At 50.8% G+C, this 19,854-nt stretch overlaps 1 protein-coding gene across 1 annotated transcript in view; it reads right to left on the reverse strand.

Annotated features, from left to right (window-relative positions):
* Positions 1-8,606: 8,606 nt before the first annotated feature.
* Hs6st1 (heparan sulfate 6-O-sulfotransferase 1) overlaps positions 8,607-19,854 on the reverse strand; it is a 45,312-nt gene continuing 34,064 nt past the window's right edge. The window contains exon 2 of the mRNA XM_050134664.1: positions 8,607-11,462. Coding sequence (XP_049990621.1) covers positions 10,754-11,462 — 709 coding nt within the window. The 3' untranslated portion in view covers positions 8,607-10,753. The remainder of the gene's footprint in view (positions 11,463-19,854) is intronic.

The raw sequence follows: 19,854 nt of genomic DNA on the forward strand, positions 1-19,854 counted from the left end.
AGCACAACTTCAGGAGGAAGCCCCTCCCAGTAAGAGTACATCGGGCTATGAGCAGGGCAAAGGGAGGAGGTTGGCCCAATTTTTTCACCAGTTTCTTGGATCAATTTGGTCAGGGTCTCCTTAAGAGTTCTGTTTGTTATTTCTACCTGATCTGAACTCTGCGGCCTAGACACACAATGTAATTTCCAGCTTCTTTAATACCTTCGTCAGATTTTGACCTGCTTTGGCTGTGAAGGCTGCGCCATTGTCATACCCCAAAGCAAGGGGGCAATCCAAATCTAACAATTATTTCCTCTTAGCCTCTAGAGCAGTCTCTGTTGGGGTGGGGTAGGCCCCCACTCATCCTGAGAAGGTGTCCACAAACACCAGCGAATGCCTACACCACAAACCAGTAGGTCAGATTTCAGTGAAGCCCCACTCTCAATGTTTTCCAAGCCCATTTCCTTGAGCTCGTATCCCTTGTCGGATCTTCCTTTCCCCCTTTGGGGTTCACCTGAACACAGGTGGCACATCTAAAAGCGGTGTCTTTAATCAGGATGTTCAAATTTGGGACATAGTACTTGGGTCTGAGGAGTCCAGCAGTTCCTGTGGTTCCCTAGGTGGGTGACTTGGTGGGGAACCGTAACCAGTTGCCTTCCCAGATACGGCATCCACGATCCTTCTCGATTCTATCTGACCAGTTCTTGTTTAGCCCAGGCAGCCTTACCCTGTGGTGTACTCTGGGCAGTCTGGTAAGCTGGGCTCCAGCAGGGCTACTGACACCTGGAGAAGCCTCACTGGTCCTAGGACCACTTCCTGGGTGATCAAACCAGCTTCTCTATTGCCTCTGGCTTCTGGGGAGTCCCCTTTTTTGGTGTACTTTGCAAAGGACGACGGACCCCCTTTTAGATAAACCAGATACCTTCCAATAGTTCTAGGATTTCTTCTCTATTTGTGATTTCTTTTTCTGCTGAGGTTAGCAATCCCATTTCTCTGTAGAGAGAGTCCCATGGCCATGGGCTATAGCTAAAGCTTATAGTTATTGGTGTATACTGTGATAGCCTGTCTTTCCCCCAGCAGAGTGCTTAAGTCAAAGCTAAAAGCTCACCTTGTTGTGCTGAGGTTCCCCTGCTCAAACATTGTGCCCAGATAGTCTTATCTTGGGTGGCCATTGCATTGTCCTCATTGTTAACCAAGGGTTTTTTTTAAGGTAAAACCCAACTCCTGATATCTTGCTCAGCAGCTGCTGAGAGAACTTTGCACAATCAAGCAATTTAACAGAAGCGAAATTAGTTGGGGCATCTTGGCTTTGGATCCTACAACAGAGTTGGAGAATTTCCTAAAGGATTTTCCCATCAATGAGATCATATTCTATCTAAACATGAAATGGACTCAGCAAGAACACAAGATAGCCTTGTCTTGCCTTGTCACCAGGTCACGGTGTCTGAAAAGCTTCAGGGATCGAGGGCTACATCCATGTTTGTGATCCACAGTGTTGATTCCATTAATTACCATGTTGACACCACCATGAGCCATGTGCTGGTCAGATAAGCAGGTTGGTCATCAAAGCGAAGGTAGTGACTGGGACCCGAATGCCAAGATCAACCCCCAAAAGTCTCTGCCTGGTCACAGGATTATTGTGAAGCCTAAATATGAGATCCTGCTTGCTCCCCACCCCACTGTCTCAGAACAGAAGGGTGGAGAGCCAGAGCTGTGCCATGTCCTAAACAGTGACTGCCCCATGCCAGGGTGCTGGCAGCTGTGCCCATGCATGGGGGCTGGATGCTGTTCTAAAAAGACAAAGAGAATTGGCTAGGATTTTATTCACAAAGAGGCAAATCCTAAACCATCCCATCTCCGACGTCAAAAAGACAGATAAAGGAGTTATGACGGCTTTGTATGACATAGATAGACAAGAAAAAAGACCCCCTGCCACCAGCCATGCCTGGCAGGGTCACTGACAGGCTTTGGACTTGCCAGGGATTTCGTGGCCGCTTGGTAGCTAGAGGTGAGCGGCCACAGTTCAGGGCAGAGACACAGCCTGCTGAAGCCAGTGCACCTCTCCTGCAGAGCCTAGATGAGGCCAGCAGGTCCCTGGGAGGCAGTCCTTGTCACCAACAGTGTAGAATGTGCATATTCGTGTTGGGGACATACACTGTCCTTCAGACCTAGAAGAGCACCACAGGTGCTTGGTAGCTGAGGCACTGGAGATGGGTGGTCCCAGAAGGACAGAGAAGTTAGGGGGAGGTGGCTCCTTGGAGACCTAGCCTTATATCTTGAATGCTTGGCTTTTTGTTTGACGAAGAAAAGTGTTTTCCAAAGCCCACTGGCCCCTCTCAGAAACCATAGGGTTGGAGCACCATTGGGGATGGGGTTGCAGTGGGAGGATGTGACACTGGGGGGTTTGGGAAAGAAGCCCACAGGGAACCTGGAGCAAAGACCCTCTGGACAGAGAGGAGGACAACCCTGGGTCTCTGCCAGGGCTGGGCACTGGGAAAAGCCCTGAACTGGAGGACAGGGGTGAGAGCTGGGATCATGGTAGTGCTTAAAACCGCAGGGTAGGTGGGAAGACAGTTTCACTCCTGGCAGGTATGCTAAGAGCCTGTAGGGGAGGTGGGGACTCAGCGAGAGTGCCCTCAAGGGGCCAGGCCATCCCTAGAGTCTCTGTACTTTCCTCCAGCTGGGCCTCAGCTGTATTAACACCACAACTGGCAGGAGATGAGGGCTGACTCTGGCATGCAGAAGGAGGGGTAGCAACCTGCAGGAGGAGTGTGTGTGTTTGTGTGTGTGTGTGTGTGTGTGTGTGTGTGCATGAGTGTGTATGTGCATGCGTGCATGTTTGCATGCGTGCGTGTTTGTGTGCATGCATGAGTGTATATGTGCATGCGTGCGTGTTTGCATGTGTGTGTATGCATGGGTGTGTGTGTGTGTGTGTGTGTGTACGTATGTACATATTGTCCCTTTTGGGAGAGTGCCCCTGGGGCAACTCCATGGGATACGAGACAAGGCCATTGGATGCTGGATCTGATGGCAGGATTAGCAGAAAGCAAACTATCGGAGGTTGGCAGTGAACAGCTGTCACAGGGCAAGGCCTGGGTACATCTGGGTGATGCCCAGGAGCTTGGCTTCTCCTAGTTCCACTAGCACTGAGGCCAAGTGGCCCGCCCAGCTGGGGTGGGGGTTCAGCAGAAAACCAAGTGGAACGAGAGTATGGGAACTGCCGCGGATCGTGGGGGGAAAGGAAAAGGGGACATTTCTTTCCCATAGGAGAGGCTGGGCCATGGGTTTGATTCAGAGCGGCTGAGCAGTGCGTGTCTTTCCCCAGTCAGAGTTAGAATCTCCCGTCAATGGATGCCTGTGGTCAACACTAGACACACCTGTTTCCCATTTGACAGAGACAGTCAAGGACTGGGCACAAGCAGCTGTAGTCAGTTGGCAGAGTGTTTGCCTAGAATGCATGAAGTCCTGGGCTCAGTCTCCAGGGCAGCATAAACTAGGGCTGGTCATATGGAGTGTGTGTGATTCCAATACTTGTGGGGGTGGAGGCAGGAGGATCAGACATTTAATATCATTCTTAGTTATATGGAGCTTGGGCTATGTGAGACACTGTTCAAAAAACAAAAAAAACTAGCAATCCAGTACAGTGGAATGGAAGACCCCCACCTGACAGACCACTTCTGAAGGGCTATGTAGTCATCAGGATGAGAACTGGCTTCTCCCAGCAGGAGGATCCCCGGATGTGAGGCCCACCTGTCACTAATAAACCCTACCAGTGTCCATCCAGAAGTCCTGCAGGTCCCTGGGGCCTGATGTGTGGGACTTGTGTGTGTGTCGTCCCCCTCCTCATAAGGCTGGTCAGAGGACAGGCTCGTTGGCTTATTTCAGTGGTTAAGGTGACCAGAGACCTCGGGCCAGGGAGTCTGTTCTACTTTCAGAAAGGTCAGTGTGCCAAGGGGCTCCGATCGAGCAGGGCATGAGTATGGGCTAAGGCTGAGGGAGGGCAAGAAGAAGCAGCCCAGCTGATCCAGTCGAGGGCTTGGACTGGTTTGTGGGTTGGTGGAGGAGTGTATTAATAGGAACTCATAGTCGTAGTGGTAAAAGATGGCTTCCCCAGCAGCTCACGAGGCCCGGGTCATGGTGGGGCTCCTACCAGGCCTTCAGCGCTAGGTAGCCAGCTGGGCTGGGGTGGACAGTGCTTGACTCAGGTAGACTTCATAATCTTTGACTTTATAGGAAACAGGAAGGGTTGGGCGAGCACCGTCTTCAGGGGCAGAGCTCAGGTCTGACTTCACCTTTGACCAGGAGATGGGTTGTAGAAAGCTGACCAGGAGATGGGTTGTATAAATAAATAAATAAATAAATAAGTAAATAAATAAATAATAAAATGGAGGACATTTTCATGCAGGATTCTCTGAAGGGGAACCAGGCTGAGAGGCCCACTGTTTACTTAGGAAATCTCCCAGTGAAACATTTGGGTGGGGCGAAGCTCTGGGAGCCTTGGATCATTCCACTGCAATTTCTCTTAGATTTTTCTTAAACTATTTTCTGAGCTGGGAATTGAAGGGGCATTAGCTCACTAGAACTTGCGGCTCTGGCAGGCCCTGCCCTTCTCCCCAAATTCCCTCTGCCTTGCTCAAAACCATTAGATTACATTCTTGAAGCTAGCCCCCAAGGTCCCTTCCCTTATTTGGCCACTTTCTCCTTCTGAGGCTGACCACCAAGGTCCAGCAATCGGGAGGCCCTTTGGGTTCCCCTAATTAGCAGGCCCAATCAAAACATCCCAGCGCATCCTAGCCCATTCTGACTCGGACCTCCCCTTTTTCTCTTAAGAATGACGACTGAGGTCACTTGCTGCTGTTTATCTGAGTCAGAAAGCGGCCACTTTAACTTTTCTTCCCTGCTTAATAAAGGATCTCTCTGTGAGAACAGGCATTTGGGTGCGGTTTGTGCCTAATCCGGGGTCTGAGAGGGAGTCCCTGCTGTGTGGGGTCTCCTTGAGGCACAGTGGCACCCGCTTTTAATCACAGCACTTGGGAGGTAGAGGCAGGTGGATCTCTGTGAGTTCGAGGCCAGCAGGCTCTGCATACTGAGTTCCAAGACAACCAGAGAGTGATGGTGAGATCCTGTCTTACAAAGAACAGCAACAGCAAACTGTACCGTTTGGTTTGGTGTGTGTATCGATATTATTAGTATTAGATTGGTCACTTTTAGATATTGATTGGTCTCTTTCCTCTTGTGACAACCACGGCAAAAGCACCTATAGACGGAAGTTTATTTGGGCTAATAATTCCAGAGGGATAAGAGTTCATGGCAGCGGGGCATGGCCGCAGGCAGGCATTGCAGTCAGCGTGAGAAACAGAGTTCACATCCTCCACTACAGTAAGCAGGAAGCAGAGAGTGAACTGGAAGGAGGCAAGGCTATCTACTCTCAAAGCCCGCCCCCAGTGACATACTTCCTCCAGCTAAGCCACGCCTCCAGAGCCTCGGCAAACGGTGACACCCGCTGGGGAACCAAGTGTTTAAATGCCTGAGCCTTTGAGGGACGGCTCATTCAAACCACCATGGATGTATTACTTGATATCTCTCCACATTATTTTTGTCACAACTGTTTTTTTTTTAAATTTATGTCTCTGTGCAAGAGTGACCATCATCCGACCGTGTGTATGTGTGCGTGTGGACAGCTTTTGCGAGCCCTTTCTTTCCTTCTACCACGAAGAGTTTTGGGGATTGAACTCAAGCTGTTGGGACGTCATTTTAATCTCTCATTTAACTGGGAGGTTTTGACTGACTGGGAGAGGTTAGCTGCACAGTGAGCCCAAGAAGCTTCTTGTCTCCTTTTCCCCAGGATTGGATTCTATGTGGGTTCTGGGAAGAGAACTCAGGTCCTCACATTCGGGTGGCAGGCACCTATGCTATTCCCTAGCCCAACTCTCTTAAGATTTTTGTTGCTCAGAGGTCAAGGACAGAGAGCTTGGGGGCTGAAGTGCAGCTGGAGTCCTCAGGTCACAAATAATCTTGAGGCTGGGCGTGACACACCATTAATCCAAGCATCGGAGGCAGAGGCAGAACTCTGAGTTCGAGGCCTGTCTGGTCTACAAAGCGAGTTCAGGACAGCCAGTACTGTTACACAGAGAAACCCTGTCTCAAAAACAAACAATAAACAAGCAAGCTTGATGACAGGCCCCAGTCAGTGACAAGGGTTCCTTCCACCAGGTCACCAGTTCCTGGGGGTTTTGCAGAATGGCTGCAGTTCCTTGTGACTCTTTGCCTTCCCTTATAGGAAACCAGTGGAGAGGCCTCAGTTTCCCCAGGTCCCAGGCCAGAACCGATGCTCAGCAACAGCAGGCTCCTGTCTATTGGGTTCAAGAAGGTTAAATAACTGGTTGGGGGTGGGGGGTGGGTTGTGCAACTTTGAAAGGGTTAGTGGTTCCTATTAAGCCAGTAGCATCCATGGTGGGGCCGGGAGATGGCTCAGTGCCTAAGTGTTTGCCATGTGAGTGTGAGGACCTGAGTTCATATTCCCAGAATCCAAGTAAAGACGGGACACTTAGTATCTGTAACCCCAGCACTTCTAAGAGGACATGGGAAGCCGAGACAGGAGAACCCCCAAAGCTTGCTGGTTTAGGCAGGGAGAAAACCAACAGAAAGTACCTGTGTCAAACAAGTTGAAAAGTGAAGACTATCACGGGGGGGGGGGGGGGGGTTTCCTGATCTTCACAGGTGCACGGTGGCATTCCTGTACCCTCACACACACAGTATCAATAGTATGATGAGAACCAGAGAGTGTGTGGGCTCAGTTAACCCACACACGAGAGGTGCAGAAGTAATGTTTGGGTCTTAAGACATTTATAGGGCAAGGATACAGTAGATAACAACCCTGCATATGGGTTATGCCTGGGGGCCATGCAGTTGGGTTGACTATTACAGCAGAACATCTCAGTAGACGTATGGGCAAGAGTTTAGGGGTAGAGGGGTTCGATGGTCACAACCTACCTTCAGATAGCTCGGGAAGTGTGCATGTGTAGATGGAAGAGAGAGCACTGAGCCAACAGTGTGATAAATATTACCTCACTGAACTCTTTGGGTTTGCCGTGGCTTCAATATAATTGGGATATCCCCTAAGTCTCCATGTATGTATTAATCCACAGTGGGAAGGAGAAAAAGGGTGGGGACTCCCTCTGACTTTGGTGTTCAGAGGTGGGCCCACTTGGGAAGTGATTAGGATTAGAGATCATGAGAGTGATCCCATGAAGTCCTATGGCTTTATTAGAGGACACATATATGTATGCTTCTTTCATTTTGTCTGCATCTATGAGCGAGCATGTGGTCTGTGCGCATGTGCACGTGCGGTTGGGGAGCCCAGAAGATAATCCCAGCTGCCGTTCCTCAGGTGCTATCCACCTTGTTGTTTTAAGTCAGGGTCTCTCAGTGGACTGGAACTCAGCACGCAGGCTAGGCTGGCTGGCTGTGTATGTCTCCTCAGTACCAGGGTGTTAAGTACGCCACCACGTATGGCTTTTGTTGGTCTGAATGTAGGTTCTGCACATTAAACTCATGTCCTTCCAATTACAAGGCCAGTGCTTTAGCAACTGAACTACCTTCCCAGACTTTCATGTTGTTTTAGCCAGGGTTTCACCATGCAGCTCAGGCTGGCTTAGAACCAGTGACTTTCCTGAGGGCTGTCTGTATGTCCTGAGGGCTGGGATACCAGGTAGACTATGGGACTGCATCACGCTTGGCTCACCTGTCTCAGGCAGAAAGGGCTCTACCAGTAAGGACACCACAAGCAGTCCCTCTACTGTGGATCAAATCCGTGAGCCAGAAGTGAAAGCGATCCCTTTTTCCTTCTGCTGGGATTACTGACGTGTCACCATGCCTGGCAAACCTTTGTCCTTCGTAAGTTACTGGCAACAGGTAAGGGACTCACAAGGAGCTGATGGTCTCTAAGAACAGTCCTTGCTCTTTCAACATAAAACCTTTAAGACTTTTTTTTTTTTTTAATGTACATTGCTGGTTTGCCTGTATGTGTGAGGGTGTCAGATCCCCTGGAACTAGAATTATAGACAGTTGTGAGTTTCCATGTGGGTGCTGGGAATTGAACCCGGGTCCTTTGAAAGAACAGCCAGTGCTCTCCACCACTGAGTTCTCTCTCCAGCCCCCGAAATCTTTTCCATTCATTTGTAGTTTCTTATAAAGAGGAAGCTTAGTTTCACTGAGACAGGACTTATTGTCACCAAGGATGACCTTGAATCAAACCTAGGCTTCCAGCATGCCAAACACCCCGCCAATGAGCCACGCCCTTAGAGCCATCTTTTCCTTTGCCATCTGAAAAATTTCCAAGTTAAAGCTGAGCAGAGGAGGCCGTGGCAGATGGCATTGGCACCGCTGTTGGTGGCAGCCCCCCTTTCAGCCCCCCCCCTTCACCTGGCGTCACCTGTCCACATGCTGCAACAAATGGTGACTGTTTCTACCCTTTGTGGTTTGAGTGTGTGTGCCTACTCACCCAGCACCTCACTTTGTGCCGGGTCACCTGCACCCATGCAGCAGCATGCTAAACTAATAAAACAAAAAAAAAAAAAAAGGGGGGGGGAAGCCCAGCACACAGCACACGGGAGCACAGCACACGGTGACCTTTTCAGGGTTTATTTCATCGGCTAGTGTTCATTCTCCACCTAGACACAGACAATTAGAAGACAACCAGCTGCTTTCCCATCATCAATCCATTGCTCTGTATGGATAACCGGGAGATTCCTTCCCAACGCTTTTTATTTTTTTAATAAGAAGCTATAAATAAATAAAGCTTTAAAGCTCCCGGGTTCAAGTCAAACAGTTCCAGTTCAGACGTGACACCTGGACAGTTCCGTGGTCCCCGCTTCCCACTCCAGGAGGGGCGGTGGTTGGGCTGCAGGGTGCCTCGGCTTGCTTGCTGCGTGTGCATGGCCTCTCAGCCCCAGGGGATAGGCAGAGTCCTTGGAGCCAGAGGGACAGGGAAGCACCCTGTTCTGAGATGCTATGAGTACCAGGAAGCTGAGCCCCAAAGCTGGTGGCCTGAGCCTTAGGCAGGGTGGACAGTCGAGGGACTGAGGCTTCCTCAGCCTGGCGCTGGCCTGAGATGGGAGGGACTAGTTTTCAAATGCAGCAGAGAGAAATGACCAGTGCTTCCGTGTGAGTCGGGATGGCAGGGCGTTAAGTTAAAAAATATTCCAATATGTATAGAACAGATCCTATATTTGAGCCATGTACACAGGAAGTTGTGAAGAGGGGCCATACGGAGCTAGGGTACTTCCTGACAGTAACCAATGTGACCTGTGAAAGACCTCAGGGTTCCCCAAATATGCCCCCACGCTCCTCTCAGAAGTATATTTGCTCTAGTGACCTTGACCTCCAAACTCATCTTGCAACCTACCTCCTCGGTGTGACCATTCACCATGAGCAGGCCCTGGACTGGGCTGGACAGTGCCCAACAGAACTTATCCTGCCTAAGGACTCCAAGCCTGGTGTTTAAGCATAGACCCTATTCCACACACGTGTGAAGATTAAGCCATCGCTCTGGGCAGCAGCTATACCTGCCAACATCTGAAATATTGCTAGGCTACATATGGCCCACACTCTTTCGTCTGTGCTGAACCACCCCTTCTTAGCCTGAGTGCTGAGTGAAGCGGACACAGGGAGTAGGCCCCCGTCCTGCCTCAGGGTCAGCTCGCAACCCCCGTCTGCATGCATACGGACTATAAAAGCCACAACCCCTCTACTTAATGGGGGGCATCCCAGGGCCTCTAGAACACACAAGGGACACGGCACTAGGCAAGTTCTGAAAAACAGATATGCAACATGGCTTCTAGTAGGGCCACTGGCTGGCCCACGGGGCTGCTGGAAATAGCCTGGCAGAAAGATGCAGGAAGAGCCAGGTAGGGAGGGTTGTGCATACAGGCCCCAGGAAGGACCATTCAGAGCTGTTCCTTCGACCCTTAGTGGAGAAAGGGAAAGTCCCCATCCTGGCCATCCAGTATCAACTCAGGCTGGTGTGGCCCTGTATCCCACCCAGCCAACGGATGCTTTAATGCATGGGACCAAAGAATTGCTGGCACGGTGGGAACAGTGGCACAGGAGCCGTTGTATAAGTGTCCCAGTGATAGGGCTGGGGGCAGTGGATCAGAAAGCATAGGGATTTGTGTGTGAGGGGGACGACTCTTGATGTCCCTTTTCTGCCTGAGCCTGGCTCCCTCAAAGCCAGTATGGACTGTGACTTTTGATCATGGCCCAGACAGTACAGGGGCCAGGTGCCAGACTTGAGTCTTCTCTGCAACAGCTGCGCCGACCCCGACCATGACAGCAGCCTTGATGGGTAAGAAGGGGAGACTCCAGGTCTGAGGACTGACGCCTCAGAGGTACGCTTGGGTTCTCAAGGAAGAGGCTCCCCACCATTCTGGGTTATTAGGGTCCCCAGAGGCCAAGGAGCTTCAGAGGAACTATTAGGAACCAGTCATATGTTCCTAGAGGGGCTGGGTCAGTGGGGCCAGTGCGTGCATAGTAGGTGTGGGACTCTCGGCTGAACAGACATGTCCCCTCAACAGTCTTCGCTCAAAATCAGTTTGAAGTGTGACACGGGGGCCGGGAGAGCAGGGAGGCCACCTGCCTCAGAGGTCCTACCCTGCCCGTCAAGGTCTGGGGTATACACTACTAGCACGCTTCCCTCTCCACCAAACAGCAAGAACTGTCGGCCCCATTTCTTTCCCCGTTAAATCTTGCCCATCACTCTCCGCCCTTGCTCCCACTACCACTTCTCGATGATATGGCTCATGTAGTCCTCGGTGGGCACGCGGCCTGGCTCTTCTGCGTCCTCCCGCGGCAGCGCCTCCTTGGAGCGATGCAGGAGGCGCTCCTCGCGATTGCGCAGGCGCTGCTCCCTGCGCTCCAGCTGTCTTTTGTACTGGTAGCGCTGCTGGAAGAGGTCCTTGGCATAGTCATACAGCTGCATGTCCAGGTCGTTGAGCTCCTCGATGTGCCGGATGGTGTCCTCATCCACCTCCACTCCGCCCGCCCGCGTGCTGTTGTACTGCATGAAGGGCCGGATGAACTTGAGGTTGAACGTCCGCTCAAAAAGGTACTGCGTCTTGCGCTGGAACTCTGTGAGGCCGAAGAAGGCCATCCCACGCAGGTTCTTCTTGGCACTCTCCAGCAGCAGCTGGGCTCGCTTGCTCTCGGGGATGAAGGACAGGTTGTAGCAGCCCACCAGGCTGAGGTCGGCCAGCATGCGCACCTGCCGGTTGTTGGCCAGGTTGTAGGGGCAATCCATGAACTCCTGCAGCGTACAGCCTGACCAGTCTGTGCCCTCGTAGCAGGGCGGCAGCTCCTCTGGGGTTGGTGTGCGCCCGTCACACATGTGCAGTGAGGTCTTCCACGTGGCTCCGCGCTGTACATGTCGCCACTCACTCAGGTAGCGGGATACTGGGTCTCGCAGCAGGGTGATGTAATAGAACTTCCTACAATGAAAACGGGGGAAAAAGATCAGTACTCTGGGAGGAAGAGGGGATAGAGCTGTGCCTGTTGCTGCCACTGTGGCTCTTCAGCATGGACCCTGGGGCAAGCGACACCGCCGATTCTAGTCGCAGCACAAGTTCTCAGCCCTACCATTCATTTCTGAGTAGAAAACCCTAGGTATGAGGGAACGAACTTGCCAAGAGCGTGCCTTCTAAGTGGGGCTGCGGAATGATGCCCTGTAGTGCCTGCCTTCAGGTCCCTCTTGCCCCAGTCCCCAGTGGGTGCCAACGTACACCCTGAAGGTTACAGGAGTGATAATTCTGACAAAAGAGGGCTGGCCCCTTACTATCTGTAGAGTGCAGAGGAAGCCTCTACAGTAGCTCCTGGTCCTCCACGGTCCTGTGCCCTGGAAGGCTCCCAGGATGGAGAACATTCTGGATGCTTGGGTTGCACAAGCCATAGGGGGGAGGGAACGGCTGTTTCTCTCAGTGGGTCAGATGGTGGCTGCACCCCTCGAAGACTGGAACTGAATGAGGCACACACAGCCTGTGCCTGGGACCTGTATACCTTGTTGCCCTCTTGTGTGGTGGCCTCTGCCCCTTGCAAGCCTTCTGTGTCCTTGGTGTCAGATGCCCATCAGTACTGAACAGATGGTAGCTCCAGGGCCAGGCCATGGCAGGTCGACAGGAGTGCCTTCTTCCTGGATGAGCCCTGTGCCACCTCCACCCCACCCCAAGAATCTGCCATGGCCCATCCCATGGCTCATGTCACTCTGACTTCAGATGCAAGCCAGGCACTTTGAAAAGTCCCACCATCCCCTCTAGGGTCCTGTAAAGTGTGACACCTCCTATCTGCACGGTCACCCGGCTTACTGTACAGATTGGCCTCAGAGGCCGGGTTTTCCCACAGATTGTTTTCAAAAATAAAGTCAGTCCTACCGTTAGAGAGATGATGGATCAGTGGTTAAAGGCATTTGCTGTTCTTCCAGAGGACCCAAGTTCAGTCCTCAGGACTTACTCCTGTGAGGTGGCTCACAACTGCCAGGAACCCCAACTCCAAGAGTTCAGAGAGCCTTTCCTGGCGTTCTCAGTTACCCCCACACAGGCACACATATATACCCCACACAGGCACACATATATACCGAGACACATGCATACAAATAAATAACAAAATAACAAAACAAATGTTAAGAGAAACTGCAGAAACTGTCTTTAGTGATAGGTGCTTATGTTGGAAGCATTGTAAGTGATTTCCCTGTAGTGATATGGTATACTTGGAAATTCAAGGCAGAGGCTAGAGCTGCTGTGTTCTGGGGTGGAGGCCCAGGTGTTTACAGTGGTCCTAAGACACCATCCTTATGGGATGCCCTAAGGGCAGCAAGGGTTTAAGTCTCACTACTATGAATTATTTCTCATAGACATGATACAAGTTCTTATGTGTCCCAGACACTTCAGAAAAAGAAAAGGAACAGGGGCAACAGAGATGGCTCAGTGGTTAAAAAGTTCTTGCTGTTCTTGTGGAGGACCTGGTCAGTTCCCAACACACATGTCCTGACTCACTCTGGCATCAGTGGGACACCCACACATAAACATAACCTCTATTTAAAAAGAAAACAGGAATTCGAAGCCAGTCAGAAAACAGAGAGCGTTCCAGGACCTCCAGAGTTGTTACACAGAGAAACCTGTCTTGAAAAACCAAAAAAGAGGTAGTGGTGGTGAGTGGGCTAGAGATGGCTCAGTGGTTATGAGCATTTACTGCTATTCCAGAGGACTTGAATTCAGTTCCCAGCACCCACATCAGGTGGCTCACAAACTGTCTCTTGTATCTGGCCTTCAACACACACACACACACACACCCCTCACTTGCTCCCTTGAAGGAAACCACATGTCCTGCTGAGTCCAGCATCTGGATGATGGCTGGCTTTGTCACACAGAGAGCCTTAGGGGTGGGGTGTATACAGAAGCAGCTCTGTTCTCAGGGACTCACCCACAAATTGTGCTCTCTCAGGGTGGCTGACCACTTGACATGTGCTCTCGTGAGCACAGTGTAAACCACTGTCCTACCCTATAAGGTGCCCATGGCACACTGACCTCGAGGGCATATCCCTGGATATATACTCCACACAGGGACAAGTCTAGGGCTCATGGTAGTCAGCAGAATGGGGCATGTGGTGGTCACGCAGTAGGAGACCTTCCTAAACCTGTAGCTGCAAGCGTGAGCCACAGCCGGGCCCCCAGGCAGTAACTGGCAGTGATAATGTGCCCTGGAGCCCTCTGGGAAAACACACCTCTGCAGTTAAGTGTTGCAATTGATATCTCCAGACCGTGTTCCACTTTCTTCTTCTACTTCTGGGAAAGTTGGTCTGTTCCCACTAGTCTAGGTCATTCTAGGCAGCTAACACAGCCTAGGGCCCTGGGGTGGGGTGGAAAGGTGAGGGACAAGGAGACTGTGAGGTGGCTCCTTTCTTCCTTTGTAGCCCCGCCCACACCATGCTGGGTGGAACCATCATAGATTGCAAAGTGTGTTCAGTACCTGTCAACCAGAGGGGTGGCCCAGGACTGGACTCTATCTCACCTCCCCTCGTCTTCACGTTGCCAGCTTTCTGGTCCCGCTTGGGATCTGGTAGGGGTGAGGGCTGGTGGGATTGAAGAGGACGAGGGAAATGGCAAGCTTTAACATTAGTATGATTGACAAGCTTACTTAGGAAATATCAGGGGACACCAGAATAAGAACACAGAACAGGAACCCCGCCTGATCTGAGACAACAGCGCTAAACCCACCCTGCTGACTTCTGCTTGTGTGAACATGCCTGCCACTTCCTCTTTTCTGGAAGCAGCATCTTCTCCCTTGCACAGTGACCACCACCCACACCTGCCTAGACAGCAGGTCTCAGCTTCAGCCAAACGCGATCGGCTCGGGAAAATCACCTCCAGAAAAACTGTGAGGGAGATGGCCCTCAAATGGTCATTTAGATACGATTATAACAATCGCTATCTATCTCTGTATAGACCATGCAATACCTCTGACCAAGGCTGGGTCTCTAGCTAGCTAGTACAGAGTTCTCTAGCCTGGGGAGGTAGCAGTCCCCAACAGGGCGGTGCATCTTAGAGGACTGTGGACCTGTAGTTTCAACTTTAGGAGAGCCTGCTGCAGTGAAGATCAGAGGCCAAGGCAAGGCCAGAGCAGAGTATCTTCCTAGTTTGTAGACAAAGTAGGAGGGCTGGGAGACACTCAGAGAGCCCATCGCTTGCTGTGCAATCACGAGGATTCAAGCTTGGGTCCCTAGCACCTACACTAAGAAGCCAAGCTTGGCAGCATACATCTATGAGCCCAGCACTTGGGTTACAGGGGACGGGAGAGAGACAGGTGTGTGTCCCAGGGCTCAGGAGGTTGAGCTGAAGGGATGGCTAGTTCCGTGAGAGGTCCTATCTCAAAATGTGAGCTGGAGTATCCCAGAGGAAGACATTCTGGTGTCCGACTTGGCCTCCATAAGCACCCACGCACTGAGAACCTGGAGACCCACACACACCATGGGTGTGGTGGGCAGGGATCAGACAGAGGTGAGAGAGGCTCAGTCAGGAAGATAAAACTTACAGGTAAGGCAGGCCTCAAAGGACTCTCGCCTAGGGATAATAATTCCGGTCCTTCAGACTGCAATTCCCTACCGGCCCTGGCATTACCACTTAGAGTCTTATTAAGTGGCTTGGCTGGCCTGGAACTTGTTTAGGAGACTCAGACTCTACCAAATGCTGGGGTTAACGCTGTGCACCATCATGCCTGGCTTACTTAAGTATCTAATCATGGCTGGGTTAATCTTTTTTTTGAGACATACAGTCATCTTAACGCTAATTTTTATTTTTTAATTTTGTGGGGACTGGTTTGGTGGGCCCCCCAATCATGTACCATCAGGGCAAGGAAGGCAACTGTTTTTGGAGCCTCTTAAGTAAAAATTAGAGGAGAGGAGGAGGGATGGCAAGATGTCTTGGTGGGTAAAGTTGTTCACTGACCTCTACATGTGTCCTCTGGCATATACACACACAGATTCACACAGACACACACACATGAGGGGAGATGGCTTGTAAGCACAAATATGAGAGAACCTGAGTTCAGATACGAAGGCACTGATATAAAACTAGTTGTGGCAGCATGTGCCTGTAATCTCAGTGCTGGGAAGCCTGAGAGGAAGATCACTGGGGTGGGGGGAAATGCTGGTTAGCCTAGTCTACCTAAACTGGTGAGCTCCAGGTTCAGTGAGAGACCGTCCCAAAAAAGAGACCAGAGAGTGATTGGACGCTTGTTGTCAACATTCCCTTCCCTTCAATCCCCATGCAAAACCACAGGAGGCCTTTGGGGCTGGGCCCCTGCTCTGGACCCAGCTACCCCACTAAAAATCAGTGGACACCAGGAGAAATCAGGAGAGAAAGTGAACATATTTTCCAAGCAGGCCTGGTCAAAGGGCATGATAAAAAGTTCCCAGAGGTGGAGATGTGGCTCAGTAGATAAACTCCTTGCCATGCAGGTATGAGGACTCTGGAACACCAAACTCCACTAAGGAAAGTCATAGGTCAGGCCACCCATTACCCAGCACTTGAGAGATGGATGACGGAGATCCCCGAGGTAGGCTGGCTAGCTAAATCAGCTAATCCGTGAGCTCTGGGTTCAACTGAGGCTGTCTTAACAGATGAAGACGAGAGATCAGTGAGGATACCTGATGCCTACCTGAGGCTTCCACACACACTGTGCACACAAGCAAGCATATACACACAACCAAGTTTCACACTCACACAAAACTAACAAGGTTCTCTTTGCCTTAATCTTAAAAGAAAAGTAACCCAAAGGGGATCATTCAAAGCCAGACTCAGTTACATGACACTTTCCCTGTTAGCCCTGAGGGGACAGAGCAAACCAGGATCCGATCCCAAATGAGTTCAGGTGACTCTAACAATACTTATAAATGACTGGGGACTGGTCTCAGAGGCAGGGGGCCGACCTTGCCAGAGCAAAGTCCTCTGCTGACAACCCAAGGAACAACAGCCCCAACGTGTTCTTAATCTACTTAAAAGAGGTAGACGAGGCTGCGAGAAACCGGAGAAGGGGGGAGTAAATTAGGTAACAGCTTCGGGAAAACTCACTATTTTTACATTTCTAAATGAATACTGAAATCTTGACTCAGATTTCAATGCAGAGATGGCAGTCACTCGCCTTCATGCCTTATTTACATATAAATCCCAGAACTACTAACCTAACCAGTTCAGTAGTCACAAGCTCCTCCCTCAATAGACTGCCCTCCCTCTCCTGTGTAACTCCTCTAGTTAGTATAATCCTGCTCCTCTCATCTACAGAAAAGCCCAGACTCCCTACTGAGCTAAGGATGGCCTTGAACAGCTCTTCAAAAAGCTGAGCAAGGGGGTCTTAGTGAGGTAAGGGATTTTTCCCTAATAGTTTATTACAAATATTTTCAAACTTAGGTAACTTTACAGGTCAGTACAATCTGGTAAACCTGATAATTATACTCTTCTTTTTCCTCCCTCCCTCCCAATTTATTTTACTTTTTGAAACAGGGTCTCACACTGTAGCTTCTGGGTGGCTTCAGATTCACGGTGGTCCTCCCATCCTAGCCTCCTAAGTGCTTAGATCACAGACAAGCAACCATGCCCAGATAGATGGGGTCTACTATACAGTCCTGGTTGGCCTTAAGCCCCAAATTCTCTGCAGTGCTAGAATTAAAGGTGTATGACACCTCACTGGCTTCTTTAAAAAACAATTATCTTTTGACAATTTCATCATGTATATAACACATTTTGCCATCTTCACTCCTCTCTAATCCCTGAATTTCTTCTTCCCACTTCCTCCCACTGTTTCCACGCATTTTTCTGTGACCTACTAGGCACAAGCACAATTAGTTTAATCGGGCGGGGTGGCTTGCATGAGTACGGGTGTGGCCCACCGACCAGGGCTACACCGTGAGGAATATGACCCCCCCTTCCAAAACAGGTTCATCAGAGCAGGGCGGGGGGAGGCTTCATGGCCCTCCCACCCATGCTGGAATGTTGGGAGCGCAGGCTTGAGCTGAGTTCATGGTGCAGTGGCCAGGCCACGTTCAGAAGACGGTGTTTCACATTGCTCCTCTCCATCCTCTAGCTCTTAGATGTTTTCAGCACCTCCCTGTTCCCGGTTTCTTTATATTTCTGAGTTGTTTGTCATGCATTAGAGGCTGAACATCCCAAATCTGAAGACCGGGCATGCTTCAAAATCTGAAACAGTATTGACATGACACCACACATCCATCCGACTCAATGTTACAAATACAGCATTCAGTTACCTCCGTATTACATGTACACAGAGGGTAATGTTTGCCCTCGGACCCATGGCCAACATACTTCATTAATGTTATTATTTATTTATTAATAAAATCAGAAAAAGATCTCCCACAAAATTCAATATCCCAGGCATTTGGATAGAAGATCCTCAACCTGTAAGTAAACAGCTGAGTCAATGTCACAATTGGGGGATGAGGTGTTGGGGCGCAAAGGCCTCAGAGAGAAAAGGCATTACAAGATCTGCCTTCCTTTGTCCTTTGTGAGAACACAGCTTGGGCCGGTCAGAAAACTGCTTGGCATGCAAGCAGAGGCCTTGAGTGTGATCTCTAGAAATCATATAGAAAGCCTGGCATGCAGGCTGCCATGAGGGCTCAGTGAGTACACACACTTCTGCCAAACCTGACCTCCTGGGCTTGATCCCCAGAACCCACATGGCGGAAGGAGAGAACCGACTCTAGCAAATGGTCCATTGACATCCACGGTGCACTGTGGCGTGCCTGCATGCACTTCCCAACATGTATGTTATGTTAAAAAGGCTGGGGCCCAGAACCAGGGATACAGAAACAGGTAAACCTCTGAGGTGTGATGGGTAGCAGTCTAGTCTGCTTGGTGAGTTCCACTCCAGTGAGAGACCCCGTCCCCCTGTCTAAAAAACCCAAGGTGGACAACTCTTTAAGAATCATACCTGAGCTTGACTTCTGGCTTCTACATGCAGTATACATGTGTACCCATACACCTACGAACATGAGAAAACAATCTCTCTCTCCCTCCATCTCTCTCTCTCAGCAGTTGAGTGTCCAGTCTTGCAGAGAACCTAGGTTTGGTTCACAGCACCCACAGGGCAGCTCAGAACCACCCGCAACTTCAGTTCCAGGGGATCTGACTTCCTCTTCTGGCTTCTGGAGGCTCCTGCCTGCATGTGGTGTACATAGCTCACAGAGGCACACACACATGTATGCATAGCTCACAGAGGCACACACACACACACACACATATATGGACAGCTCACAGAGGCACACACACATACACACATAAATAGATTAATTAACAACCTTTAAGACACCTGACTCAAGTTCAGAAGGTCCCACATACTCAGGACACTGGGGAAGGGTTCTCCTTCCCCGGACCTGTTCTGACTACTGTCACTACCCCAGGCTCATGGGGCGTCAGAGGGCTGGACAGTGCCTCTTTGTGAGACAAGCAGACCTTGCCCTAGGTCCCTGATAGGGAAGAGAACACTGTGGAGGTTGCCGAAGCTGGGGAGTCCCTGACACAAAGTACCTTGGCTAGCATCCTGCCACTGGCTCCCCAGGTGCCAGCTGCTTCCTACCCCACAGTGGCTCCTGGGTTCCTGCTAGGACTTTAGAAAAATGAAGTGTGATTTTGGCTTCAAGTCCCACCGTGGGGCAGAGGCCATGTGGGGTTGGCTGCTTTCTCCATTTTCCAGGAGCAGAATGGCTGTGGGCAAGGCTTCTTGAGAATGTACTATGTGGCCTCCCCTCCTAGAGGGCACAGCTGCAGGCTGAGGGGTAAAGGATCAAGTGGATGGCCCAGTCATGGAGACACAAGAGGGTGCCTAGCAAGCAAACAGGTTCCCAGGGGCTTGCCCCTCATCACCTTGCCCCTGACCCTGTATGCAGGGCCAACTAGCCTACTTGGTACCTGTGGGACCCCCTCCCCCCCAGCCCATCGTCTGAGCTGCTGTTAGCAGCTGGGGAGGGGTATGTATGGTTTTTCTCTCCAAATGCAGCACAGAAAATGCTGGTCTAAGGCCACCCCTCTCCTAATACCTAAAGAAAAGCAGGGGTGATTTCTGTTGAGTCTGCTTCCAAAAATACACTGGTTCAGGCCCAGGGTTCATGATGTCAGGGGTCAGGTGCAGACACAGGAGCAGGCAGACCCTGCTCACAGCCTTCTTAGGAAGGCTGTTCTACCGATCCCTCTCTTGAACCCACTTGGCCCTCGAGACACCCAGAGCAGGTAGTGCCCACAGCTACCAGCTCGTGGGAAACACAGAATGGAATCCTATCCTGGGCGAGGATGAGGGTGGCTGAGCCCTAGATGGGCCTCTTTG

The sequence above is a fragment of the Alexandromys fortis genome, unplaced genomic scaffold (assembly GCF_014885135.2).
Source record: "Alexandromys fortis isolate MF-2015 unplaced genomic scaffold, M_Fortis_MF-2015_v1.1 scaffold_20, whole genome shotgun sequence".
NCBI lineage: Eukaryota > Metazoa > Chordata > Mammalia > Rodentia > Cricetidae > Alexandromys > Alexandromys fortis.